At 36.1% G+C, this 25,399-nt stretch overlaps 1 protein-coding gene across 1 annotated transcript in view; it reads right to left on the bottom strand.

The window, feature by feature from the left end:
• Positions 1-25,399, bottom strand: part of gabra3 (gamma-aminobutyric acid type A receptor subunit alpha3) — a 534,464-nt gene that overhangs the window by 98,942 nt on the left and 410,123 nt on the right. Inside the window, exon 6 of the mRNA XM_028816097.2 lies at positions 24,296-24,378. Within this exon, the coding sequence (XP_028671930.1) occupies positions 24,296-24,378 (83 nt within the window). The remainder of the gene's footprint in view (positions 1-24,295; positions 24,379-25,399) is intronic.

Raw genomic sequence — 25,399 nt, 5'->3', positions numbered from 1 at the left:
TGCTGGCCATGATTTAGCATTTGTACTTAGTATATAAATTGCAAATTCACACAGCTGTTGGGGACTTTGCAACGCAATTGTACAGATGTACTCTCTTTGTTCACGTACTTTCAAGTATGCTGTTTGGGTGCTGCTAAATTTTAATTAAGCAGCATTTTCTCAACTGTTGATGTATGTAATTAGGATGGTAATCATGGGGCAATTTCAAAAGAGTCTTTCGCTTAAATCTACAGCATTAAATATGTGTTAAAAATAGTATTTTTGAAATATTCATGTAAAGAAAAAAACACCTCCAAATTTTTGGAAAATAATGAAAACATATCAACATCAATTGCCCATCACTAAACGGTTTATTTTACAATCCAATATGATAAAATATTTGCACATGTTGTTATTTAAATCTGCCTTTTCCTTTTGTCTCTAAATGCCTCCACACAGTTGTTTACAGTTCAAAACTTTTTATTTTACTTAATAGTAAATTATTTACTTATGAAATTATTATATTTTAGTGAAACCCTGTAATTAAAACATTCAAATGGTACAAAAATAATTAAAAAAATAAGTAGAAGAATACATGTTTTTATGGGAGCAGGCTAAACACATAGTCAATAGGCAGGCAAAGGTCAAAAACAGACTAGAAAAAAAGAGTCTCAAAATCCAAAACAAAGTTCTAAACTAAGAAGTGAAAAAACTGAGACAAAACCAAAACTAACAAGAGAAAGGTTCCTTTTCAAAGGATTTGAAGGAATAAACCACAAGCAATTTAAATTAATCCAAAAAGCTTGGGTGTCTGAAGCTGTGTTCAGCCATCTTAAATAATTGGGGAGAGATAATATAATAATATATATAATATCTCACATGCCAGCCCAGTAATTATAAACACCAACTGCACCAAACCAAAAAAAATGAAATGGTTTCAGCAGAGTAACAATAAAAAGAAATAAATAGTTTGGCTGCAGCAGTTTAAAGTAAGATGGAATCAGATGGAACGTACATGTATAGTAATAACTAACCAAGGTCATAACCAGGAGCACAGGAATTAAATAAACAAAGGCCAGGACGTGAGACAAAATTAAAGATCAAGAAATGTAGTGAAATAGTCAGCAACCAGAGTGCTTCATACAGTCAAAGCCAAAATGTACAATGCAAATCATAGTCAAAGAGCAAAAAAGATTTCTTAAACAGAGAGCTTTAAACAATAATAGTGCAAGTGTTCAATTTAGTTGTGATTTATCTACAAACTTGCACAGTCAGGAATTATATGATACCGACCTTAATACAGTCGTGGTAATGATTTTATGTGTTGCACACACTGCGTCACAAACAGTAAAAAATGGTGGTGTCCATAATGAAAACAAAATGGTGGAGTAGCAAGACTTTGTTCAAATATGTCTTTAAAAATACTTTGAATCAGAAAAACAACCTAACAATGAAATCCCTTCACATCAAGAACTCCCAAAATGAGATATACATTATTTTTAGAGGCCAAGGAAACACTGAAAAAAATATAAAATAAAGCCCAGATCATGACAAAATCATGAGAATAGTGTTTTTAACTCTTTCAAGGTAGATGTTGACAAAAGTCACCATCAAGGAGTAGAAGACTGAAACTGAATGATATCTTTAATTTTATCTGGTAAATGGCTGCAAAGACTGTGAGACAAACTGAGTCTCGTTTGCTTCAGGCATTCATTCTTCTTATGGGTTCACATCCCGCATCCTACCAGCATGGAGAGCACTTTGAGCAGTGAGAAAATCATTATATAAATGTTAAGAGTTATTATTATTATTCTTATTATTATAATTATTCTTACAACATGGCATCAGTTATAAGTGATTCCTCTTATCAAAAGAAATACTCTGAAAAAGATGTTTTTGGTATCACTGATGACTTGGACTCTACCCTGTCAGATGAGTATTTTGAGGTCATAGTATAAAAGCCAGATTATCCATAGCTACTGGTAAATAAAAAAGAGTTTCACCAGTGCAACACATTTTTTTCCTCCCATAAAAATTACTTATTGGCTACACCTACACTTTAGGCTACCTGGGCAACACCTGGTCTTTCATATAGGTATAGTTTATAATCAGTTAAGCTAACATATTTGCATGTATCAAGTGAATGTTATTTCAGTTTAAGAATTTCTGTGATTAGCGGAGCTGGGATGGCATGGTGGTCATAGTGGATGCCTGCTTTCGCTCAAAAATCTGCAAACGAGTCCACCCACTTTGTATTCAGCTTTGACTGGAATTTTAATATATACTGTCAAAATGCATCCATCTTCACAAAACAAAAATGGCTAAGGGAACATTACTCAAGCCCTGAATTACCTTACAGGCCTCAGAATTTTCCAAAGAAGATTGCATTGTGAAGTGGGCTAACTACCACATTTAATAATGATAATTGTATTTAAATATTGCTTGTTTAATGTAATAATGACACAAGAAAAGGTAAACATGGAAAAGGAATCACAATCGGCTATACTATAAACCTTTTCTTTCACTGTTAAAAATCTGCTAAACTAATGTTCTTGAAAGTTAGTTACTTCACACAGTAAATGTTCTTACCTACTGTATTCCAAAATCAATAAAGTTTTAACTTGAGTGAATAGTCATTTTTAAATAGATTAAAATTATGATTTTAAGATGGCGTGGTGCAGCAGTAGCTAGCACTACAATCTCAGACTGTGGGCTTGAATGTTAGTGGCATAGCAAGTAGTAGTGGTTGACTCCGAGGTCCGGCATCCTGAATTTGAATCCTGGGCCATTCACAGTCTCAATGGAGTCTGCACCTTCTCCATGTGGATGGGGGATGCTTTAAAATTTTCATCTGACAGATTTCTGGTAAATGGCTTGAGGCCTGTTTTCTGAGAAAACAGAAAGGCAAAGCAAGGTCTTATTATCAATAATAATAATAATAGTGCCTTTCCCATGTTCAACATTTATATAACCTGTCTGTTTGCAACTCGGTGCATCTGTTGGAGCAGATTAATATGGGAATCAACCTTGAGCTTGTGTGATAACTTTTATGTGTTATAAAAAATTGCAAAAGTTTTAGCTGCTTTTCTAGTAAATAGTAAGCCATGTATGTATGTTTAATTGGGGCAAGAAGGGGGAGGAAGTGGCTACCTTTTATTAGAACTTTTATTTTTTCCTTAGTTTGTGGTTTGTTGCAAGAATGGACTGTTTGGTTCCTTTTCTGCCTTTCTGAGGCATTGAAAGGAGCCACAGACATTTAAATGGATCTTGCTGTCTGCTTAGCTGCTGGACACTTTCCAAGGAGCTCTGTCTCTAGCAAGAAATTTTTTTTTTCAGTTTTGGATTAAGGATACTGACTGTCTGTAAGGATACTGATAGTCTGTGACTAAGGAATGGGACCTTCAGGGAAATGTCATTTGAGAAAATTAAGACTATATGTACCCACCCAGGCTGTATAATTCTTTGCATTGCTTATATTGCTGCTATTGGTTATTGTGCAAACAAATAAGTAAAAGCTTACACTCAACGTCTTTATCCAACAATTGCTTACTAGCATTGCCCAATGCTACAATTGTTCATTCCTTGTCTTGCTGCAGTCCCTTAACATTTTGAATGTGAAATATGAGTTAAGTTATATCTCATTGAGCCTAATAAAATTAGGTATATGAGAGAAGTTGTCAGTATACAGCCACTATAGATGCAGCCAATTTGCTGGCAAGCTTTGCTGCCGTGTCACAGTTATCTACTATAGTGCTGCCATCTAGTAGATAGCCATAGAATTTTTTTTTGGTGGCAACAGCTTACTGAAAATAGTGCTATAAATAGACAGTTCATAGTTATGTCTTTGCAAAAAAAAAAGTATAAAGCTGCTGATGTTTTGAAACAACTAGATTTATTGCAAGGTGAATATTTTAATAATAATGACAGTGATTGAGATAGTGACAATCAATTGGATGATGTGGAACCTGCAGGCTCTGTGGATCGCTGCCCCAAAGGCGTTTCTTCATTACAAGGCCTCTGACTTGTCCAGACTGTCAAAACAGCAGTACATGGACATTCTGCCGCCCAGTGAGCGCAAAGAGTTGCCAAATATGAAATGTGAAGGGTGCAACTTGCATGGATAGCGCAAAGAAACACATTATATTTGGGGCACATGTTCCTGTAAGCCTGCACTCTGCATGGTGCCATGCTTCAAATTCTTTCATTAAAATGCAGACTTTTAGTTGTATTACTGGTGAAAATAAAATAACAGTTTCTTTACATTTTTGACAGACTTACTGTTGATAATAAAACTGTTGCTTTCTAGTACATTTCTGTACATTTTTGACAGAGTTGATTAATTATCATATGTATATACTGCAGCATACTGGTAATAAATGGTCCAGCAGTCAATGTGTTAAGGGCACAAAAGTTGTTCTGTGGAATCCTCTATTGGTGGTGAACTGGGTTGAAGTGAAGGAGTAAAAGTAAAAGACAGTCCCAGTCTGTGAGCAGCCTACCCTTAGAAGTCCCTAGGGTTGAATATTTGGGTTCTCACTGATTTTTCTGGCTCTTCTCTCACATTCTAAATACACACATCTTAGGTTAATTGGCAGCTTTAAATTGGTCCTGTGTTGGAGTGTGCACGCATGTGCTCTACAACGGATGGGATCCCTGTCCAAGACTGGTTCTTGTTTTGCTCTTAAAGTTGTTTTTTTTCTTTTTAAGAGCAGCTTCACATTGATAGGCACAAATGCAATTTCCACCCCAGTCACCATTAGTGCAGATTTTGGTGGACCTGCCTTTGTTCATGTTTTTTTTATTCCTTTGGATTTTCAGTTTTCCTCTAAAAATCCAAAAGATGTGAAAGTTCCATTAGAAGGCCTCACCTACGTGTGTATGAGAGTGTGCCACAAGACAATGTTGCTATGTCCATGATTAATTATTGCTTTGTGCTTGTTGGTACTGGGATAGGATCTGCCTCCCCTTGACCTTGCAATGGAATTGTGAGGTCAGTTAATGTAACATGTAGGGGAAACCACCTCATCAAAGTATAAGAACATTTACTCAAAGGGTGTTACAGAAATGTTTGATATTCATGATTGTATCAGGAAAAGGTTAGATCATCAGAGCCATAACGACCGCTATAAACTCTTCAATTAGAATTCATACCCCATCACATTTCCCATTTAATTAAACAGGCTGTAAATGAAGCACCAACCCAAGAATATTCTGATAAATGACTTGCTGCATTTTAACACAAAGGCAAAAAAAAAAAAAAATCACATATTCTCATTTTAAAAACTCCATGCTTCTTTTGTGCATTACCTTAGTCTGAGTTTTTTTTTCTCTAACTATTCACTCAGCTAGTGGATTTTTTTTACATCAAGGACTTTGCCCCAGCCTTACTTTAATGACTTTCTATGCAAAATCCTCAACTGTAATCCATCTTTTGGTTTCATTTTAGCTACCATGGATAATAGGCCATTGTTTGTCAGTATCCTCCTGGCAAGCAAGCACAGAAACCATAAGAGAAACCCTTTAGATATTTTCCAGCGCTTACATTTATTTTTTAATCTCTCGGAGAGCAGGCTGTCTGCTACTTCAAAATTACGGGGACATCCAGCAAGAGGCTGTAGTCCAGCAAAGGTGGCCCAGCAAAATATTGACCTGAGGCTTTTATTGTTTTTTTATAAGACATGGTTCACATTTAGTTTAGATGGCCCACTTTTATTTACATTTTTTTTTGGCCAGCAGGTGTTTAGTGAAGGAATGTCTACTGTGCCATTTATTTGAAACCATGAATAATAACCAATGCTTAGTGAACGTCAACAGTTGTAAGAATGAGTGATATTCTGTAAAACTACGTTTTTCTTCAAATAGTCACTGAGAAGTAATTTTCTTTTTAAAAACATGCCAGCATGAGAACAGCAGTGACAGTGTACTGATTAAAGTATATTATAATAACCGTTCAAGGTGGATTTCTTTCACGTCGCCTGCCTCCGGCTACAAAACAGATGTAAAAATTAATTGAAGTGCTTAAACTTAAATATCTATTCAAGTACATCTCAAACCTATTGAAGGTGACCAGTAAAACATAATCTAGGGGAAGCGTCTCGTCCTACGCTGTCTTTCCGTCTTTCCAAACTATGAAGTAAAAACCTGTTTCCTTTTTTCTTAAAATATCCAATCTTTATTCTGACATAAATTTCATAAATACTGTAAATCCCATTTGCCACCTAAAAAAATTTTAGTACACGGTATAAGGATAATTAAAAAAATTAAGTCCATTCATAGGTAAAAAGAGCTGGTAACAGGTTCCTATGAATAAAAGACCATTTAGAGATGGTGTTTTATTACTGTGGGTTTCTGATGCAATTTTCAGAGAAATATGGAGGACTATGACGAAAACTTTAATTTAAGAGGTACATGTATGCTGATAAAATTCAAATGTACAGTTTGCTCCATACAGCAGCCAGATTCCAATAACCACATACAAATGATTGCTGATATCTGCTAATAAACTGTTTCCTTTTCGTTTCATTATTATTTCAGTGAAATGACAATGTAATGTTGTATAAAATACAAAACACTCACAAAATCATTCTATATAGTGCCTTTCCCAAAAGGAAGCAAAGTTAAAGAGCTACAGAGCTGGAGCAAAGGAAAACTCTCCTAAAGATAGGCAGCCATAATACCTGAACCTGCACGTCCATGCTGTTTCTTCATCTCTTTTAGCACCAAGCATTAGGCTTGAGACAATACACAGTTTGCTGAAGACCAATCCCCGCAACATTCGATGGAAGACAGTGCAACAAACAACATACTCGTGGGCACACTGGATGACACTACCTAGCATGCACTGTTTTTGGGAGTGGAAGGAAAACCAGAGTGCTATTTAGAGTTCTGATTGGAGATTTGCTGATGTCATTCTTGCTGGTGGATTGTATGGAGAGAGTCGGGTGCTGCATGTTTCTTGTGTGTGAAGCCTTACTAAAATACAGCATTTACACCTAAAAGATTTTGGTTGCTGCCAAAGGACCAGGCAGCACTTTTTACAGTATTTTTTTTCCATTTAGAAGGTTTTTTATTAAGTGCTAAGTTTTTTTTACATTTTTTTTTTACACTGGCCAGGTGCAAGAGCAGGGTGTGTATTATGATCTCTGATTTTCAAGAATGTATTATGCAAATTCTAGTGGAGCTTTTGGCTAATTGCATATTGATTACATGGTTTTAACACACAGAGATTTACTTTTCTCTTGGGCACCAACATTTTGTGAATCCCGTTGCTATGATGCATTCTTGTCCTCCAGTTGCTGGGGAGGTTGGGTAAGTTAACCTCCTTGACATTAACTAGGAATTCTATGTAAATACAATTAAACCCAAGTCAGACTTGGGGTGATGTGTAATGATCTGCTTTACAGTGTTAAGCCTGATTAATTCTGCTGGTAGCTAGTGGATAAAATAACATCATACTACAAAACTTTTATGAAACTTTCTATGCATTCTGGTACTCTGTGGTAAATTTGTAGTAACTCACCAACATTCAGCCTTCAGACAAAAAACACAATGGCAAGCAAAAAACCACAAAGCCAGTTTTAGAATAACTGAACCACTGCTTGAATCGAGAGAGAGTGATCACTAGACACGGATACAGACATGCAACTGTCACCTGTTTGGTAGGTTCAGATCTGTCAAGTTTGAAATCCATCTGAATTTGACAGATAAATCTTGAAACAATGTACTAAAGACTTTCTTTTTATTTTTTCCCAGATTTTTTGACTCTAGCTTTGTTCTCACCAAGTTTGATTCCTAGGTTTAGATTTTGTTTCTTATGAAAGATCAGTTTGACCTTCTGTTAATGAACTTTGCACAGATTTTGACTCACATTTGTCTCCTGGTCCTCCGTCAAAAATACTTTCTCTAGTCTAGGAGTTAGTACAGTGCTGTGTTTCTTGGTAGTGCAAGCCAGCATCAGCAGTGGCGGTGCCAGGTTTAGCACAGCTCAACAATAACATTGCGAGTAAATAGTAAGCTTTGTAGTAAGCTTTCAGCATCAAGTGACTCCGTGAAAAGCCCGAACTACAAAGAGGACTATTTCATTTATGTTAGGTAGAATGCCCAAAGGGGACTGGGCGGTCTCGTGGCCTGGAACCCCTACAGATTTTATTTTTTTCGCCAGCCTTCTGGAGTTTTTTTTTGTTTTTTCTGTCCACCCTGGCCATCGGACCTTACTCCTTTCTATGTTAATTAATGTTGTCTTATTTTAATTTCTTATTTTGTCTTTTATTTTTCTTCTCTTCATTATGTAAAGCACTTTTAGCTACTTTTTGTATGAAAATGTGCTATATAAATAAATGTTGTTGTTGTTGTTGTATTTTTTAATAGGAAAAAAATGAGTGTCTTTCCTAGAAAGGAAAGAAGTAAAAGAACATTAGTTATCTCAGCTATGATGTGAGCTGATGAGCATTGGTACTACGAAGAAGGAAGAGTAAAGGGTACACTTGAAAAGAGGATATTTAAGCAGATATTGAACTGATGAAAAAAGAAAGGAAAGGGTGAAGAAGCAGTTTCTTTGTGAAAAAGACAGGTGTAATGGAAAAATCTAATATGGGATAAAAACACATTCAACAGTCAGCTTAAAGTGCATAGCACTGAAAATGTCTTAAAGAACTTCAGCTTGTATTAAACACTGGCTGTAGTAAGTTATGCTCATAATTAATTTGTAGGGCTTACCTGTCAAACAGACAAATTATAATTATGAGAGCAATACAGTGCAAGTTGTGTATCATGTTGGACTATTTGGATGCTGGCCTTGGCGGGTTTGGATCTCAGGAGGTCTGTGTCGGTGGGAGATACCATCTGATCCATCAGCTTGAACTCAGGGTTGTCAAACTTGACATAGTAAGCCTGCATTGTGTAAGGAATTGTCAGATCTCACCTATATGTCCTTCAGGGAGATAGTCTGCACACCCAAAGAGGTATGAGAAGGGGACTCCACATCATAAAAGTAGAAACAAGTGGGTCACGGTTGATATAAGAGAAAGGTAATAGGTGCACACTGTCCATTAGAGATCAACCACCAAGTTCCAGACAGTTTTTCACAACCTCACAGAGGTGGACGGTGGCGCTGAGTTGATAGGTAGGAATGAGGACCCCAATGAACTAGATTACAGTTTTTGACTTATAGGATCTCTTTTTGTCTCATAGTGGATTGCATTTTATTTACCCATAGTGAATTTCTAAAAGATAGCTCCCCTCCCCCCATTTATTTTAGTTGAGACCATTTTGTGACGTATTTACAGGTCCAAAAGGAGTGTACATTGTTATCAATCCCATATGGAATTATATTTCTTCCCATCTTGTCCCCAAAAACTTTTAAAATGCCAAAAAAACAAATATTGGCATTTTGTGATGTTATACTTTACATAAGACATGGGAGTGTGATTCAGGATGCCGAACATGAAAACCGGTGCACATTAGTCAAGTGTGGACAAGACAATAAATCTGAAATTAACTGATGACACTACAATTTTAACAATTCAAAGACTTACATTTTTTTACAAAAGCAATGCTGCTGTACTCTTGCAAATTGTTTTTAAATGCAATAGAGGTAAACTAGGATGAACCACACTGAAGTGCAATTTTTTTAGAATATGTCGAGTCGCTGTTGTTCAGAATATGATAGAAAGAAAATGACTGAGAATGGTATTAGCAACTTTTATTGTTTCTTGTTTGAAGACATTCATTCAAGTCTATTTAATGATGAAGCAGTTCTAAGTTTAGGCTTTGATGCCTAAAATGTGTTGTGAGATATGGCAATTTTAAATTAACTTTGAATCAATCACCTTTAAATCGTATTTATATTATTTTTGAATACTGAGGGTAGTGCTGTCTCAGCAGCAATGTCCTCAACTCCCAGCCCACACTGCTGCTGCTGTCCTTCTACACTCACACACACATTTATATATATAGTATGTGTTTGTGTGTCTGAATGGATGGATGGGTGAACTACAGAGTTGGCTCTAAAGATTTTTTTGGGATTGTTTTTTTATTTGCTTTTTTTTCCTATTCGGAGAGAATACCCAGTTTTTAACTAAGACTTCAATGTAAATAGTTAGCTTGTTAACGAGTGTAGCTTTTACTTTTCTTTAAAATTTTGAGAAGTCAGGAAAATTGACACCTTTTATTGGCTACCTGAAGAGATTACAATATGCAGGCTTTCAATGCAGCTTAGGGCATTTTTTTAGGCAACTTGTAATACAAAAACAGGAGTTGTCTGTGTTTATTTAGACACTAGGGGCTTCATGTATATCACTGTGTGTAGAATTCAAACTAAACCATGGAGTACGGACAAAAACAGAAATGTGATTATGCACAAAACAAAATTCTGATGCATAAAACTGTGCATGAGTCCCACCGCAGCTCCTTCTTGAATTTTGCATATTGGAATATGCAAATCAATATAAATAGCCCCTTCTGTTCAATGTTTTGTTAAAAGACAATGGCAAAAGCATGTATAAAAGAATTTCAAAAAAGAAGTGGTTACATGTTGAGGTTGACGTAAAAAGGCAAGTGTCTGAGTGTATTAGAGAAACAGTGAAGATAAAAAGGTCTATGTTGAGATTGAAGTTGAAATGTCGATTTTAATGTCGAAATTTGCACTTTAATCTTTGTCATTAAAGTATAATGTAATAGATTTCATCTTAAAATCGATGTTTAATTTACTATAGTTTCTCAAATCCCATCGTAACTAAAGTGCACTTTAAATGCTTTGTATTCTATGTGTTTCCTGACCCAGTCGTTAATTGCTACCTGCTTCCTAAAAAGGCTTTCTCTTATGCTGACAGAAGCATGCAGGCAGTGATCGCCACACAGAATACTTTACATTCATGATATTACAGCTCTCTGAACATTTCAGAATACTAAGATGTATACTTGATATCATTTTCATGATGAAATGCTTTAAATCATGTGTTAAACATGTGGGAGATGGTGGTGCATTGGTAGCAATGAGGTAGTGCCCCATCCAGGGATTGTTCCTGCCCCCCGTAAGATGCCTGCTCTGACGTGTGTGACCCTGGATGGAATAATTTATTGCAGCAGTACTGTTTCTGTCAAATGTACTAACCCCCAATTCCTGTCCTTCTGTCTTCTTTCTTCACATAACCAATCACCGCACAATAAGCATCTGTATTAAATGAAAAAACAGCTGCAAGTTTGGAATGCTGATTCCTCAAAACTTTAAAGGAACATTGAAAAATCTTCATTATACATATTTAATTATTCCATCCATCCATCCTGGGTTGTGGATGGGGATATGACTCTTAAAAAGATAGATCACAGAAACAGTAGCACTGCTTTTTAATGCTGTGTGCTGCCAGTTTGCAAAACCAAGCAAAGTAATATGTAGGCATTGGTGTGAAGCTGCCGTGAAAATGTGTGTGGCTTTATGCCAAGTTTCGTTTTTATACATCTCGAAGTGAGTGTGAAAACGGGCGTACACAACATTTTTGTGCATATGCACCGTTTATACATGAGGCTCTAGCGCAGAGACCGCATTGAAAAACCTTTACATGGGTCATCTTCAATGTAAAAAATTAATAGACCTCTCCACGCTAAGATTCATTTAGCAGGAGAGGAGAACAATGTACAGTCAAGATCTTTTGATAAGATACCTGTTAAGAAAATCTTTTGAAGTTTTTTATGAGCATTCCATATAAAGTGGATCTGTAGTCAAACTGCCTGGGTCAGTCAAAGAGTTGTAAATGATCTTCATATCTGGTCATAAAACTCTTGTCTCTATTTAAACCATGTTGTAATGTGTTAAATATTAGCATCAGCTTAACTTCCCATTCCTTTCTCTCTTTCTGTGTCTTGTAGTTGACTATAAGCACTGTGACTTTAAGTTCCTTCTCACATTGTTCTTGGCTGCTGAAGTGAGCTCCTACAGGAACATCCCTATTGCCATGCATAATGTAGAACCTGTTTTAAATATATTCTTTACTGGAATGTTTGTTCAGTTTCACTCACATAGAGGGCAGTGTGGGGACATTTCATACAGAGAATTAAGTAGACCACGTCAAATGATCTGCAGGAAAATGTTCACTTTATGCGATATTCTTGTATAACTACTGGTATAACTACACAATCTGTATTATAAATGTGAGCGCATGTTTTACATCTGTACCTGTACCATTATCTGTTGGTTCACTCAGGGAGCTTCAGACAATTACTTACTACAGGTTTGGTAATTTCTGTATGCCAGGAGGGGAGGTTCTGGGAACACATCTTTCATCGTTTCATCATTATTTAGTATTGGCTGAAGTTCTTTTATAATTTTTCAAAGTGCTGCAAGATGTGGGTTGTAGGTGACAACAAGGATCAGATCTTGTTGCAGATCTTGTTGTCTTTGTTTTCACATTCCAGAAGATTGTCTCTGGGTATGACAGTATCTCTTCTTATTTGAGCATCTGTTGTTTTGGGACTACATCACTGTCTAATGAAATCTTATCTAAGCTCCTGTAGTTGTTTCATCCCGGTCTGTCAGGTCTATGCAAATATGATTGTAACCTATTGCTTGGCTGAAAATGGTGAAGCGCCTTATATGCTTGGGGTGAAAGCTATCAACAGAGGTCATGAGAGTATTATCTCTCAGATGAATGGTGGTGTCAAGGAAGCTGACTTCTGTTTCTGAGTAATTAAGCTTCAGCTTATTTATACATTAGAGAAAAGCTGTAATCCTGCAAGACAGCAACAATTTATTTGAGAAGAAAACGATGTACGTATCTGTGGTCTTAGATGAGATTCTTCTTTGGCTGCTACAAAATGATGCCATCGTCCAAGTGCACTCGTGAAGCCTGATGGGAACTGTAGTCCCTACATAGACGCTGTTTCCCATTATAACTCGTCTTCCTTATAACAATTATTGCCTATATTTTAAATTGGACCAGCAACAAGACACGCGAAATTTCATGAAAATTGGTTCAGTCATTTTTGTGTGGTTAAATAAACTGACAAAAAAACAGACATCCAAACAAAACAATTTATTTTATTTATATAGATTTAACTTGGGTGATTCAAATGTAAAAATTTTGAATGCATGGGCGTTAATAAAAAAAAAAATCAGAATAATCCCTGATTCAATACAGGTCTGCCATGAAAAGGAATGAACTCCTTTAATGATTTTGACTAATGGTTCCCAAATAGTGGGCTGTGATCCTGTGCTAGGTCACAAAATGTCTTCAAAAAAGGAAGGATCGATTACCATATCCTTTTCTTTATGTTGTGTAATGTCATATTTAAATTATATGCAGTTCATTTTTCAGTGTGCTGCTTTAAAAGTATCATTACAAAAATAGAAACATTATGATTATTTTTACTTCATATTTTGTACAGCATAGTGGTCATTAATCACTGGGATAAATTTTCACTAGTTTTCAGTTCTATAATTGTTTTTTGTGAATTGAATGGCATCTTAAAATAAGCAAGAAATGGTAAAATTTACAAAGCTTTTTTAGTGCTAGGCCCCAACAAAAAGGACAAGTAAAGAGAACGATAATAAAAGTGTAAAGAAAAAAAAAATCATAATGTAACGGGAAAACATGGATCTGAAAATTTTGGACCTTGTTGTGCTTGTCAGCACATCGCACACAACACATCTTCAAGCAAATTTTTTTGAAAGACATACATGAGTAAAATTGCCTTGTTATCCGCATTTGTCAACCTGAATGGTGTATTGACGTGAATTATTAATTCTCTTTAACAGCGGAGCTTCAAGGTCCTTAGCTATATTTTCAATTCTTCAAACCACAGTGTTGTCAGAAAGAGGGACTTTACTTACGTTTCTAGCTGCTTCTTCTGTCAAGATCTCAAAGCCAGTTTCCTTTGCAGCAGGTTATATTAATTCTTCTCTTACTGTGTGAGCTTTTTTTAGATTTAGCTATGTGATTAGCAACTACGTATGATGCCTCCAGTGCTTTTCTGAAGTATTTGAAAACCAATTAATTTTTAAAATATTGCAGTTGCGTATGAAAGTTTAGTTAATATTTTACTATGAAGAGAGCATGTTAATAGTCTATTAACATATAATGTGATATATATGTAATTTTAAATATTCAAACAGCATTGTTAAGGTAGCATGAGATGCAACCAAATTTAAATGGAATGACCAGGAGAGGAGCCATTTAAACAAGCAAGGGATCACAACCAGAAGACTAAGTTTTTTTTTAAACAGAATCTCTCAAACTCAGATAATTACTGTACCGTCACCACAGTCTTTAAACTGTCTCATAATTGACATGGTACACGTAATTTTGGGGGCTGCTCTTCATGGTAACCGCTGACACCAAACAGCAGTGCAAGACAAAATAATGGCAACCAGAAAAAACAATAAAACAATGAATCATTTGAAAAATACATTTTACCCTATAAACAGGAAAGAAAAAATATTCAAAAGGAAAAAGCATGTGACAAATCACAAATCATGACAGATATATTTTAAATACATTTTTGTCCGGTGTGCTGCTAAGAAAATGTCTCACAAGGAATCAGAGAGTGTTATGGTTAAAGGATGTACTGAGGAGAATGCAGTCTCACTAAGGAGAGACATTTAGTATGATGAATTGACTCAAGGGTTACTGTTTTTAGGTGTGACAGATTGACATGAATTCATCTTTAACTTTAATCAAATAAAGGAAATATTTGCTTGCAATGTATGGTAAAAATGAATGCCATTACTTAATATATTGTAAAACATTTAAAGAAAGCGCAATATTATTACATCATGACTCGGGGAATCATGGAGATATTATAAAATATTGTCAATGGCAATTCCAACTCCTGTAAATTGCCCCACAGTGGGTCAGTTTGGTGCTGTGATGACTGTTTCCTCCACTAGATTAGGACCTTTTCTGGTGATGGTTCCAGCTTCACATCAGATTGTGTCTACACAGTCTGTGGGTCTTCAGGACCCTAAAATCAGGTAAAAAGGTTTAAGTAAAAGCTAGATCACCAGTAAAAGCTAGACCACATTTACCTCCTACTTAAGTTAAAACATATTAGGGACTTGCTTCTCTAATGACCAACCCCATTCATTGATTCACATAGAATATATCCCAAAAATGAATACTCTAACTTTAAAGCAAGACCACTGATACAAGACTTGTATTTATAAATATCATCTGGCATTAATCTATCCACAGAAGGCTGACCATGAAGGCTTACATGGTGAGACATGGTTTCTTAGTCCTGCTCATCTATTGAATTAGCACAGCTGAAGTTGATGTTGGTAGCCAAATTTAATGGCCTGATGTTACTGATCTCAAAATTCTCAGGTTTTTGAAATCTTCTCCAAGATTGTGCATGTAAAGCTAAAGTGACAAAAGAATTGGAACTAGCAGTAGAAAGCACAACCTTATGCTGTAATTCCAGTCAGTGTTTAGAGCTAGTTTTAATAACTTGGTTCTAAAATGATTTTTCCCTGCTTTCCTTACGGAACACATTAATGCCATACACTGCACTCCCAAGATGAAAGCCTTCTTAATGACTATCCTTAAGGTGGAGCCCTTAGCTACAAAAATGCCAAACTTCAGAATAACACAGCTGCTAGTCAGTATTTTAATAAATATTTGGGGGTTCTGTCTTCTTCTCGAGTCCTTAAAACCAAAAGTTTCATATGCCATTCCAATGGCGAGCACAGGCTATTGCTCTGTCGGTGGCCGCACTGAGGTCCTCCATCGTGCATGGTTCGTCCAGAAGTCAGCAGATAAGGAGGTGTCATGTTGACTTTGGATCTGCGAGTCCTGGTGCACAAGCTTTTCCATGTTGGCCCATCTAGGTCACCACCAGAGGGTAGATGTTCTCTCACTTCTGTGCTAATGCCGTCAATTGTGTTGATGTTTCTGATGTGTTCGCACCATAAGTCCAACCTTGTTGCTATTGCCGTTGAGTCTAGAGGTCTCTCGATCATGAAGCTTTTACGAGATTTGAGGCGTTTGGCTACATTGATATGACTGTACAGTTGGTGTCTGGGGTCCTTTAGTTGCTTCAGTTTTTCCTGATTACTTGCTACATCTCTTTTTATGTCTGGGGGAGCAATGCCGGCCAAGATGTTGAGGGCATTGATGGGTGTCGGTTTTTGGCATCCTGTGACGTAGCGACAGCTCTCATTGAGCACAATGTCGAGTTTTTTTGGCATGTGATGACCACTCCCAAATTGGACACGCATATTCTTCTGTGGAGTAGTAGAGTGCAAGTGCAGTGGAGCGCAGGGTTGTAGGGCTGGCACCCCATCTGGTGTTTGCTAGTTTTCTGAGGATGTTGTTACGAGCGTTAACTTTCGCTTTCATCTTTTCCATGTGAGATCTATAGGTGAAGGTCCGGTCGAGGGTAACTCCAGGGGTGCTGTGAACTGACATAATAGGTGAGAATTGACAATGTTCCCCAGGTGGAATCATATTGTTACTGAAAGTATTTAATATAAGTTGTGGTCACAAATACAGTATGATCTCTTATCCTTGCACCATCACCTCAATCAGCTTTGCACTGTTTCTCCCTCATATTTGAAGCTACAAACCAATACTTGTAACAACAGAACTGAGTTAAATCACATGAAAAATTGGAATCACCAATCATATTTTTTAAGCCAACCCACAATAATTTTTCCCACATTATGTTTACATTCGTATTTTGAAATAATAATAAACATGGTAATCAAGGAATCACAGTTATGTCTATTGTACAGCATATAAAAAATATTGACTTATTGTCAGCTTGAAAAAACTGTTTTGTAAATATATTTATGTATGTTTGTATGCTTGTTCCAGCATAGCTCAAAACCAGCAGAGCATATTTGAATGAAAATTGGAATATACAGTAACCGAGGGACAGTCCAACTTACAATAAAGACTGTATGACCTCTTGATGTACTGGTAGAGAGGGCTTGGTGAATCTGATACTATCAGGTTTCTGTTGTCATGCATTGAGTCCGTACTTTACTATATCAGCAGCTAACTTTTAAAGGTGATTGGTTGAAGTTGCATGATCACAATCTTGATAGGATGTGATTAAGTAAAATCCTTATTTATACCATGTTTTCTTTTCATTCAATCAAAATACTCCTTCCTCTTCAATAGGTGTATTTCCCTCTAAGTCTATGTTTTGAAGCCAGATGTCTACAGTCAAACTTGTTTTCTCATAAGCAGACAAGTGTGAAGTGAAATTCACCTGGGCAATTCTAGGAAACACAGATGGTAATAATATGAAGAATCTTTTGCAGGTTTTAGCAAGGTTGAGTATTGTCTAGATTAGGGCCTGAAGGGATACTCAGCCTATCCATCTCTCTTTCTCAGGTGAAGAAGTGAGAGATGTGGAGGCAATGGTGACCTTGGGGTTCTTAAGGTTCACCAAGCAGTTCCAAATCTCTGGGTTAACAGCTTTGGTTTACCTGTTGTAGGCCATTGTCTCACAGACTTGTATTTAGCATTTCTAACCCTGCTTAGCCCTTCAATGAAACTGCAAAGTTAACACCCTTCCACTTAAATCAGTGAGACCATAAAAATGTAAGAATCTAAACAAAACAAATATTATGTTAAAGACCTTAGCTTATTTATTTACACACATAAATAAAATACAAAGATAAAATATTAAATGCAAAACTAAATAATATTCTTACAGCAATTCAGCGGTAACGCTACAGATTCAGACGCGCCTGACTGTCTTCAAGATGATCTGATTTATTTCAGATCTTGTTAAGTTATTGTGTAACACTTTTGTTCCAAAGTGTACTGAACCTCTTCCATCTTACTTAACTTTTGATTGACCCAGGACTCTCCCTGCTGAGACAGTGTAAGACTTCTTTTGATATACCTGTAGGCAATTTCTCTTTATGTCTAGTAATCCTTAACATATGTCATTAAAATATCCATTTCTTTGCATAAGTAATATTGCTCTATTTCTAATTCTGGTTTCACTGCTATGTGTTCTGTTTTATATTTAATATTATTTAAGCATGTTATTATTGGTAAATTGTCAGTTAATTATTTCAAAGCATTATATCTCAAAAGCTCAGCTTCAAGTGTGGCATGTGACAGGAGATTGGAGTAATAAAAAACACCTTTGGTTCAAAAGTTCAAATTTCGGAGAAGCTGATTTTTGTGGTGTTAAGTGATATCTTTATTCTTGTGTTCAGGTCATTGTTTAATGTTTACATTTTTCAACGTAATGGCCACATCAAGACCTGACAATTCCTGTGTTATATTTTTGGAGCCTTTCCAGTTCATTTCTGGCCCTATTCGGTTCTTTGTCTGAGATTTCACTGGTGGACCAGGATGGTCTGTTTTCGTGACAGTATATTCAGCCTTTAGAGCAATTTAGTTTAAATTGTTGGACAATACATACATCCATTCATCCATCCATTTTCCAACCCGCTGAATCCGAACACAGGGTCACGGGGGTCTGCTGGAGCCAATCCCAGCCAACACAGGGCACAAGGCAGGAACCAATCCCGGGCAGGGTGCCAACCCACCGCAGACAATACATACATATTTTGCTTTATTGGCAATATTCAAACCAGAGGTTCATTTTAAATGTAAAAATTATTACTTCAGAAGTGTTTTACTGTTTTAAGCACTGACCAAACACACTCTTTAAATTAGGTAACAGTAAAATATACATCACAACAAACAAAATTCTATAATTCTCACCATTTGCAAACAAATCCCATTTTCTTTTTTGAATGGATGAATGGTTAAGATATACTGTAATATGGCTTTTAAAAACATTAATTAAACTCTTTTTGGTTGACAGTATGCATTTAATTATATTTTGTCAAGCTTTGATGGTGCTTAATTAAACAGCCTCACTATTGTATAAACATGTGTTTTTCATGCGATAACGGCCTGCATCAAGATATTCTGCCCAAATCCCTCACATAATATTATATTTTATAAAAAACATGAGTTTAAAATTTAAAAAGTAAAAGCTTGTGATTAAAAAATTAGAAAGAACACTGGTGTAATAAAGCATCACTAATTAATTTCACTGTGTGTCATTAAAAATGTGTATCTGATAAATATTAATACAAATATAAGAAATGCATGCAAACTTTACAAAAAATATATTTCCACCTAGATATGATAGAGACCGACATTGTCTGAGGTCACTTACGTGCTTGACCACTGCCACATATATAAAGTATAAATTTGGCAATTCAAGCGATAGAAGACATAAATAATGAACTGCACTGTTCCTGTAGCAAACCATTCTAAGTATGGTATGAGTGTTTATGTAGTTTGATATAATGTAGAGTGAAAACACTTAAGCACATAAAATTTTGTAATACTGCACACATTAACAATTTTCTGAATATGTAAGTTTTCCGTATGGAGCAGTTAACAAAAACTGTTCCTGGTATTTACAGTTGGCATTGTGATTTATGACTTTACTGCTTACTCATACTGATTCACAAGAGAGCATTAAAATTAACTTTATTTTGGTTTTATAGTTTTAAGATTTTTAAATAGTGAATTGTTTTGATTCAACACTCCCCAAACACATACAAACATTTTTGCAGCACCTGTGAGCTTTTAAATTCTGAAGATGTTTGGTGTTAACTTGAATTCACCATCATGGTGCTGGCTGGAGCACATTAATGCCAAGTCCGAATGCTGTACAGCAGATTGTTTAGATTGTCATTCTACTTGTTTTTGATGCAGAAATCAATTAATTAAAGCACCAAATATTAAAAAAATTTGGTGTTAGTTAAAATTGCAAATCGAAATATGAGAATATAGTAATTAAGTTGAATGCTATCTCATTTCAGGAAAGCAGACTTTTTCGTCTTTTCATTTTGTTACTATTTTTATTATATAATTTAGCATATGGGTAAAGCATTGAAGCTTCACTTAATTTTCAGCCTTCTTCTGCTTATCCTGATGTTGGTTGTGGTGGCACCATGCCATGCTGGGCAGATCAAGACACCCTATCCATATCAAGATTTCATAGCTCTACCATAAGAGATTTAATCCCTCCAGTAATTCCTGGGTCTGATTCTAGGTCATCTTCCAGTGAGCCATAACCCAGGCACTACAACTGGCCTCATATTAATAAGACTGTAAGGGTCAGGGTGGATGGACCTCCATCTCATCTGATATCAAGGTTAATTCCCTACCTAAATTAACAAACAATGAAGACTCACTAATGTGCTTGTCTTGCGGTCTTGTATGTATGTTATCATCCAGTTGATGTTCGGAACCAGACAACTCTATTTAATTTCAAAAGCAACAGGGGTGCGGTGAATGCTGGGAGTCACCTCCAGTTCACCCTCTGGTGGTTGTTCCGAGTGTCAACTGGAGGATAACATGCATAGAAGACCGCAAGATTACCCCCCACCCTACCCAGAAGGGGGTGGGTTAGGGTTGTTTTTCGCCCTACTGTATTTTTAAACGACCAATGAAACATGTGTACTAAGTTTCATGAAAATTGCTCCAGCCGTTTGGAAGTGATGCTGCAACATACATACATACACACACACATACATTGACTTTTATATATATATATATATATATATATAGATTACTACACATATTCAGAAACAGACCCTTTTAAGTATCAGACTAAACTTTTGTTAATAGTTAATTTCCCCTTCTCCTGAAAGGGCCACTGATTGTACAGGGGGAGACTATTAGGAAGGGATTTAAGAGCCCATAGTACTCTAAACTCTGCTTACTCTCCCTTCAGAAAGGAATTGAGTCTACATCATACTGTGGCATGACTCTGATGAGCAAAGGAAGACGAAACGCTAAACCTACTAAAGGAGGGCCATAGTTACTGCCGGGTTATAGTTATATTTGAAGAGAACACGTGAAGAAAGGAGTGGAAAGTTCATTGTTGACCAACTAAGTATCAGGAGCTTTACTCTAGAAACTGATTTGGGTTTTCTGAGAGAGGAATGCAGGCTGTTGTAGAAATAAAGACCTTTGGAGACTCCTGCCAAATCTGATATACTGTATGTCGATATTGTTTTAATGTATTAGCAACCAGAAATTTGTAGGAACAAAATATATTTGGGATAGACCATACACTTTTTTTCTAGTTTTCCAAAATCCCCTGTTACTGCAACATATATTCAGTGTCTATGAAAAGTATTCACCCCTTCTAAGTTTTCACAGTTTTTGTTATACATTAAACTACAGTGACTTTTTTGAAAGAGAAAACAAATCCCAAAGTGATTCATTAAAAATATGAAACACAAAATAACTGATCACATCAGTATTCACCCCTTTAATATGACACACCTAAACTATCACTGGTGTAAGCAACTGATTTCATATGTCCCAATATGAGTTCAACGGGATTTCAGTTGATGGTAGTTTAAATGTCCCTGTATCTGTATGGGTCATCTTGAGGTGAGTCGGTATCCTGGCCTAACTAACACAGTGAAGACAAAAGAAGGCTCCAAGCAACTCCATGAAAAGGGATTAAAAGGCACAAGTCAGGGGATGGAAACAAGAACAAGATAGGTAGATAGAACTTTATTTATCTCCAAGGGGAAATATGACTTTTCACAGAAGCTCTTTAAAAAATACATAAATAAATATATATATATATATATATATATATATATATATATATATATATATATATATACACACTATAGTCTGAACACGGACCAGAATGACTAAAAAGGAAGAAAATTATAAAGAACAAAAAACTTCTGACTTGGCAGTCCCAGTCTCATTGAGGCATTATGCAGTCATGTTGCTGTTAGTATAAAGGAGCCTGTAGTTATTTCTTGACACACTTCTGCAGAATAAGTTGTTGGCTGAAAGACCTCAGTTTTAGTGTGTCAGAGAGAGGATGTGCAGCATTGTTCATAATGACAGTCAGTTTTTATTATTATTGTTCATAACGGCACTCACATATTAATCAGATTACTAGGACAGCATTTTTTACTTAAGAAATATAGCAAAAGTTAGACCTCTTATAACATTGCAAGATGCTGAAAAATTAGTTCACACTTTTGTTTTCAGTTGACTAGATTACTGTAACACACTCCTCTCAGGACTACCAAAAAAACACATCAATTGATTGCAACTAGTGCAGAATGCAGCTGCTAGAATCTTAACTCGGAAAAGAAAACCCAAACACATCTCTCCAGTTTTGATGTCACTACACTGGTTACCTGTGTCATTTAAATTGACTTTAAAATACTGCTTATGGTTTACAAAGCCTTAAATAATCTCGCTCCATCTTATATTTTGGAATGTCTTACACCTTACACTCCAAATCGTAACCTTAGATCTTCAAATGAGTGTCTACTTAGAATTCCAAGAGCTAAATTTAAAAGAAGTGGTGAGGCGGCTTTATGCTGTTATGCACCTAAAATCTGGAATAGCTTGCCAATAGGAATTCGCCAGGCTAATACAGTGGAGCACTTTAAAAAACTGCTGAAAACTCATTACTTTAACATGGCTTTCTCATAGCTTCATCTTAGTTAAATCCTGATACTCTGTAAATTCAATTAATTATCATTATTATTCATGGTGGCTCCAAAATCCGTATTAACCCCTACTTTCTCTTCTGCTCTTTTTCCGGTTTTCTGTGGTGGCGACCTGCGCCACCACCACCTAATCAAAGCACCGTGATGTTCCTACATTGATGGATTAAAGGCCATAAGTCCATATGACCAACATCATCAAATTCTTCCATGAGAACCCTGAATACAATGAGGACTGATTGAGGTCATTTATGTTAGGTAGAATGCTTAGTTAGAGGGGGCTGGGTGGTCTCGTGGCCTGGAACCCCTGCAGATTTTATTTTTTTCTCCAGCCGTCTGTTGTTTTTTCTGTCCTCCTTGGCCATTGGACCTTACTTTTATTCAATGTTAATTAGTGTTCCCTAATTTTAATTATTTATTTTGTCTTTTTTCTCTTTCTTCATCATGTAAGCACTTTGAGTTACATTGTTTGTATGAAAATGTGCTATATAAATAAATGTTATTGTTGTTGTTTTCATTCTCTCCTCCTCTATTACTTCCAGGGGGTCCAGAGTATGTCCTATGACTGAGAGCCCTTTTAGTTTGTTAATTCGGTGGGCCTCTCTTGAAATGATGCTATCAAACCAGCTCACTACACTGTAGAAAATCACACTGGCCATCACAGTTATAGAACATGTGGAAGATGTCATTATCTACAATGAAGAAACACAGACTCCTAAGAAAAAGGAGCCTGCTCTGCCCTTTCTTATATAGTTCCTCTGTGTTACAAGATCAATCCAAGACCAGTCTTTGATGTGGGCCTCCGAGTGTTTGTAGGCATGGACCACCTTTAATCCAATCTCGGAATAGTGACCAGACATAGAGGCTTACTGGTGAAGAAAAATTCAATAGCCATTTCCTTGGTTTTGCTGATGTTTAGTTTGCTGGCAATTATTTTGCACCAGGAAGCGAAGTTCTCCACCTGACTCCTATACTCATTGCATTATCAATACATCATCTGATGATTTCTGCAAGTGACATGACCTGGTGTTATATTTATAATCATTGGTGTACAGAGTGAAGAGAAAAGCAGACAGGACTGTTCATTGTGGTGCTCCAGTATTGCCGACATCCATCTCACAAACAAAAGAGTGGACTGAGGACATGAATGGATGGAAAGAAACAGAGAATCTGTCCACATAGGTATAGAATTTAATTTTATGGATTTAACCACATATTATTTTTATATACTGTTACAGTAAATGATAACAGACGACCTGTACAATCAGTTAATTTTTTAACATATTCACACACACACATATACTGTATGTAGTAATGATATTCAGCTGGAACCCACAACAAGTTTTCCTTCAAAAACACTGAACCGAAACCGCATGCCATCCAGCTCGCTTCAGACTTGCTGAGTTAAAGTAATATTCCTCCAACCGAGAAGACCTCTGCAATTGTCAGCTGTGGGGGCAGTGATGTAATTTGACCCATGAACATTGTCGCATTTCACCCCACTGAAATCAATGCCTTTAGTAAAGCACAGCATAATGGACACTTGCTGAAGCTCACCTATTATCTAATACACTGCTCCAATGAACAACATGCATCAACTTAATAACAAAGATATTTTTTCCCCATAGTAACTGAAACTTATGCATTGGATGACATGCATTTAAGATAAAATGATGAAAACTGACCACTCTGAGGAAAGGCAGATACTTTGATGAGAATTGTAAACAGACTGTAACCATTTTTGGCTAGAGATGCGCACATCTCAGCAAATGTTTTCCATTGAGTTGCAGATTTTCTGCATGGTTTCATATACATTAAGTTAAAATAAATTATACTTACAGCTTCCAAATTTTAAAGGACAAGCATGGGCATCCATGGGGAAATCTTCTAAATGCATCGGACATTCTGCATGTATTGTTAGCCTAAAATAAGAATGAAAATGATGAAAATACCTTATTATTTTGATAAAAAAATTAATCATAGTACTAATTTACCTTCAAAATGAAAGTTGTGCAGAATATGATGAGAAAGTAAAAGGGTTTCATTAATATAAACAAGGATAAAAGAGTGTGTTTGAAATTAGACATTGAAAGCAGGAAGCTGCTGGACAGACAAGTACTCTGAGTCATACGTTATCCTGACAGCTACAGAATAGCCAGGCATGGGCAGTCTAGGGGCGTTCTGGACAGACGGCATTTAAAAATACTGCGGTGTATTTAGGGGGTTGTTATAGGTCAGGAATGAAAAAAGCAGCACCTTTTTGGGGGCCTTTCCATTCATCTCGGATGTCCAGGGCCCAGGCATGTGATATTTCCAAAATGGTATAAGGTCACTAGCCTGGAAGGTCTCAGACTGGACTTGCATTGTTTGGTGCATTGCTTCTACGCTTCCTCTGTTATCCCTTGTTTGCAAGCTGGGTTGTAAGTAGAAAAAAAAAGAAACCAAATTGTTCTATTAAATTGTAGTTATTTTTATTAATATTTGACATCTTTACTGAAAGTTTAAACTTATCTTTGTATTGTTACTCCTTTTTACTCAATATGAGACCTTCCCATGTGTAACAGTTATCATGTTCCGTAAAATTCAGTGAAAATTTAATTTGATTATGTTCATATCCATTAGATAGATAGATAGATAGATAGATAGATAGATAGATAGATAGATAGATAGATAGATAGATAGATAGATAGATAGATAGATAGATAGATAGATAGATAAATACTTTATTAATATCTATTAGGTGATGAGCTCTCATATGCTATATTAACAAACAGTCTCACAGTATGTGCATACTTTTATTTACAATAAAGTGACGTTCCCTGAAATCCCACACATGCAGCACCCAAAAAAAATGACATTTAACCCATTGTTATCTGCATAAAATAGAAATGTAGTGCCTCTTTATATATGTGTGTTGGTATTTGTGCAAATGTAGCTGCATTT

Source organism: Erpetoichthys calabaricus, chromosome 12 (genome assembly GCF_900747795.2).
Source record: "Erpetoichthys calabaricus chromosome 12, fErpCal1.3, whole genome shotgun sequence".
Classification (NCBI taxonomy): Eukaryota; Metazoa; Chordata; class Cladistia; order Polypteriformes; family Polypteridae; genus Erpetoichthys; species Erpetoichthys calabaricus.
This window is presented reverse-complemented; position numbering and strand designations above follow the sequence as displayed.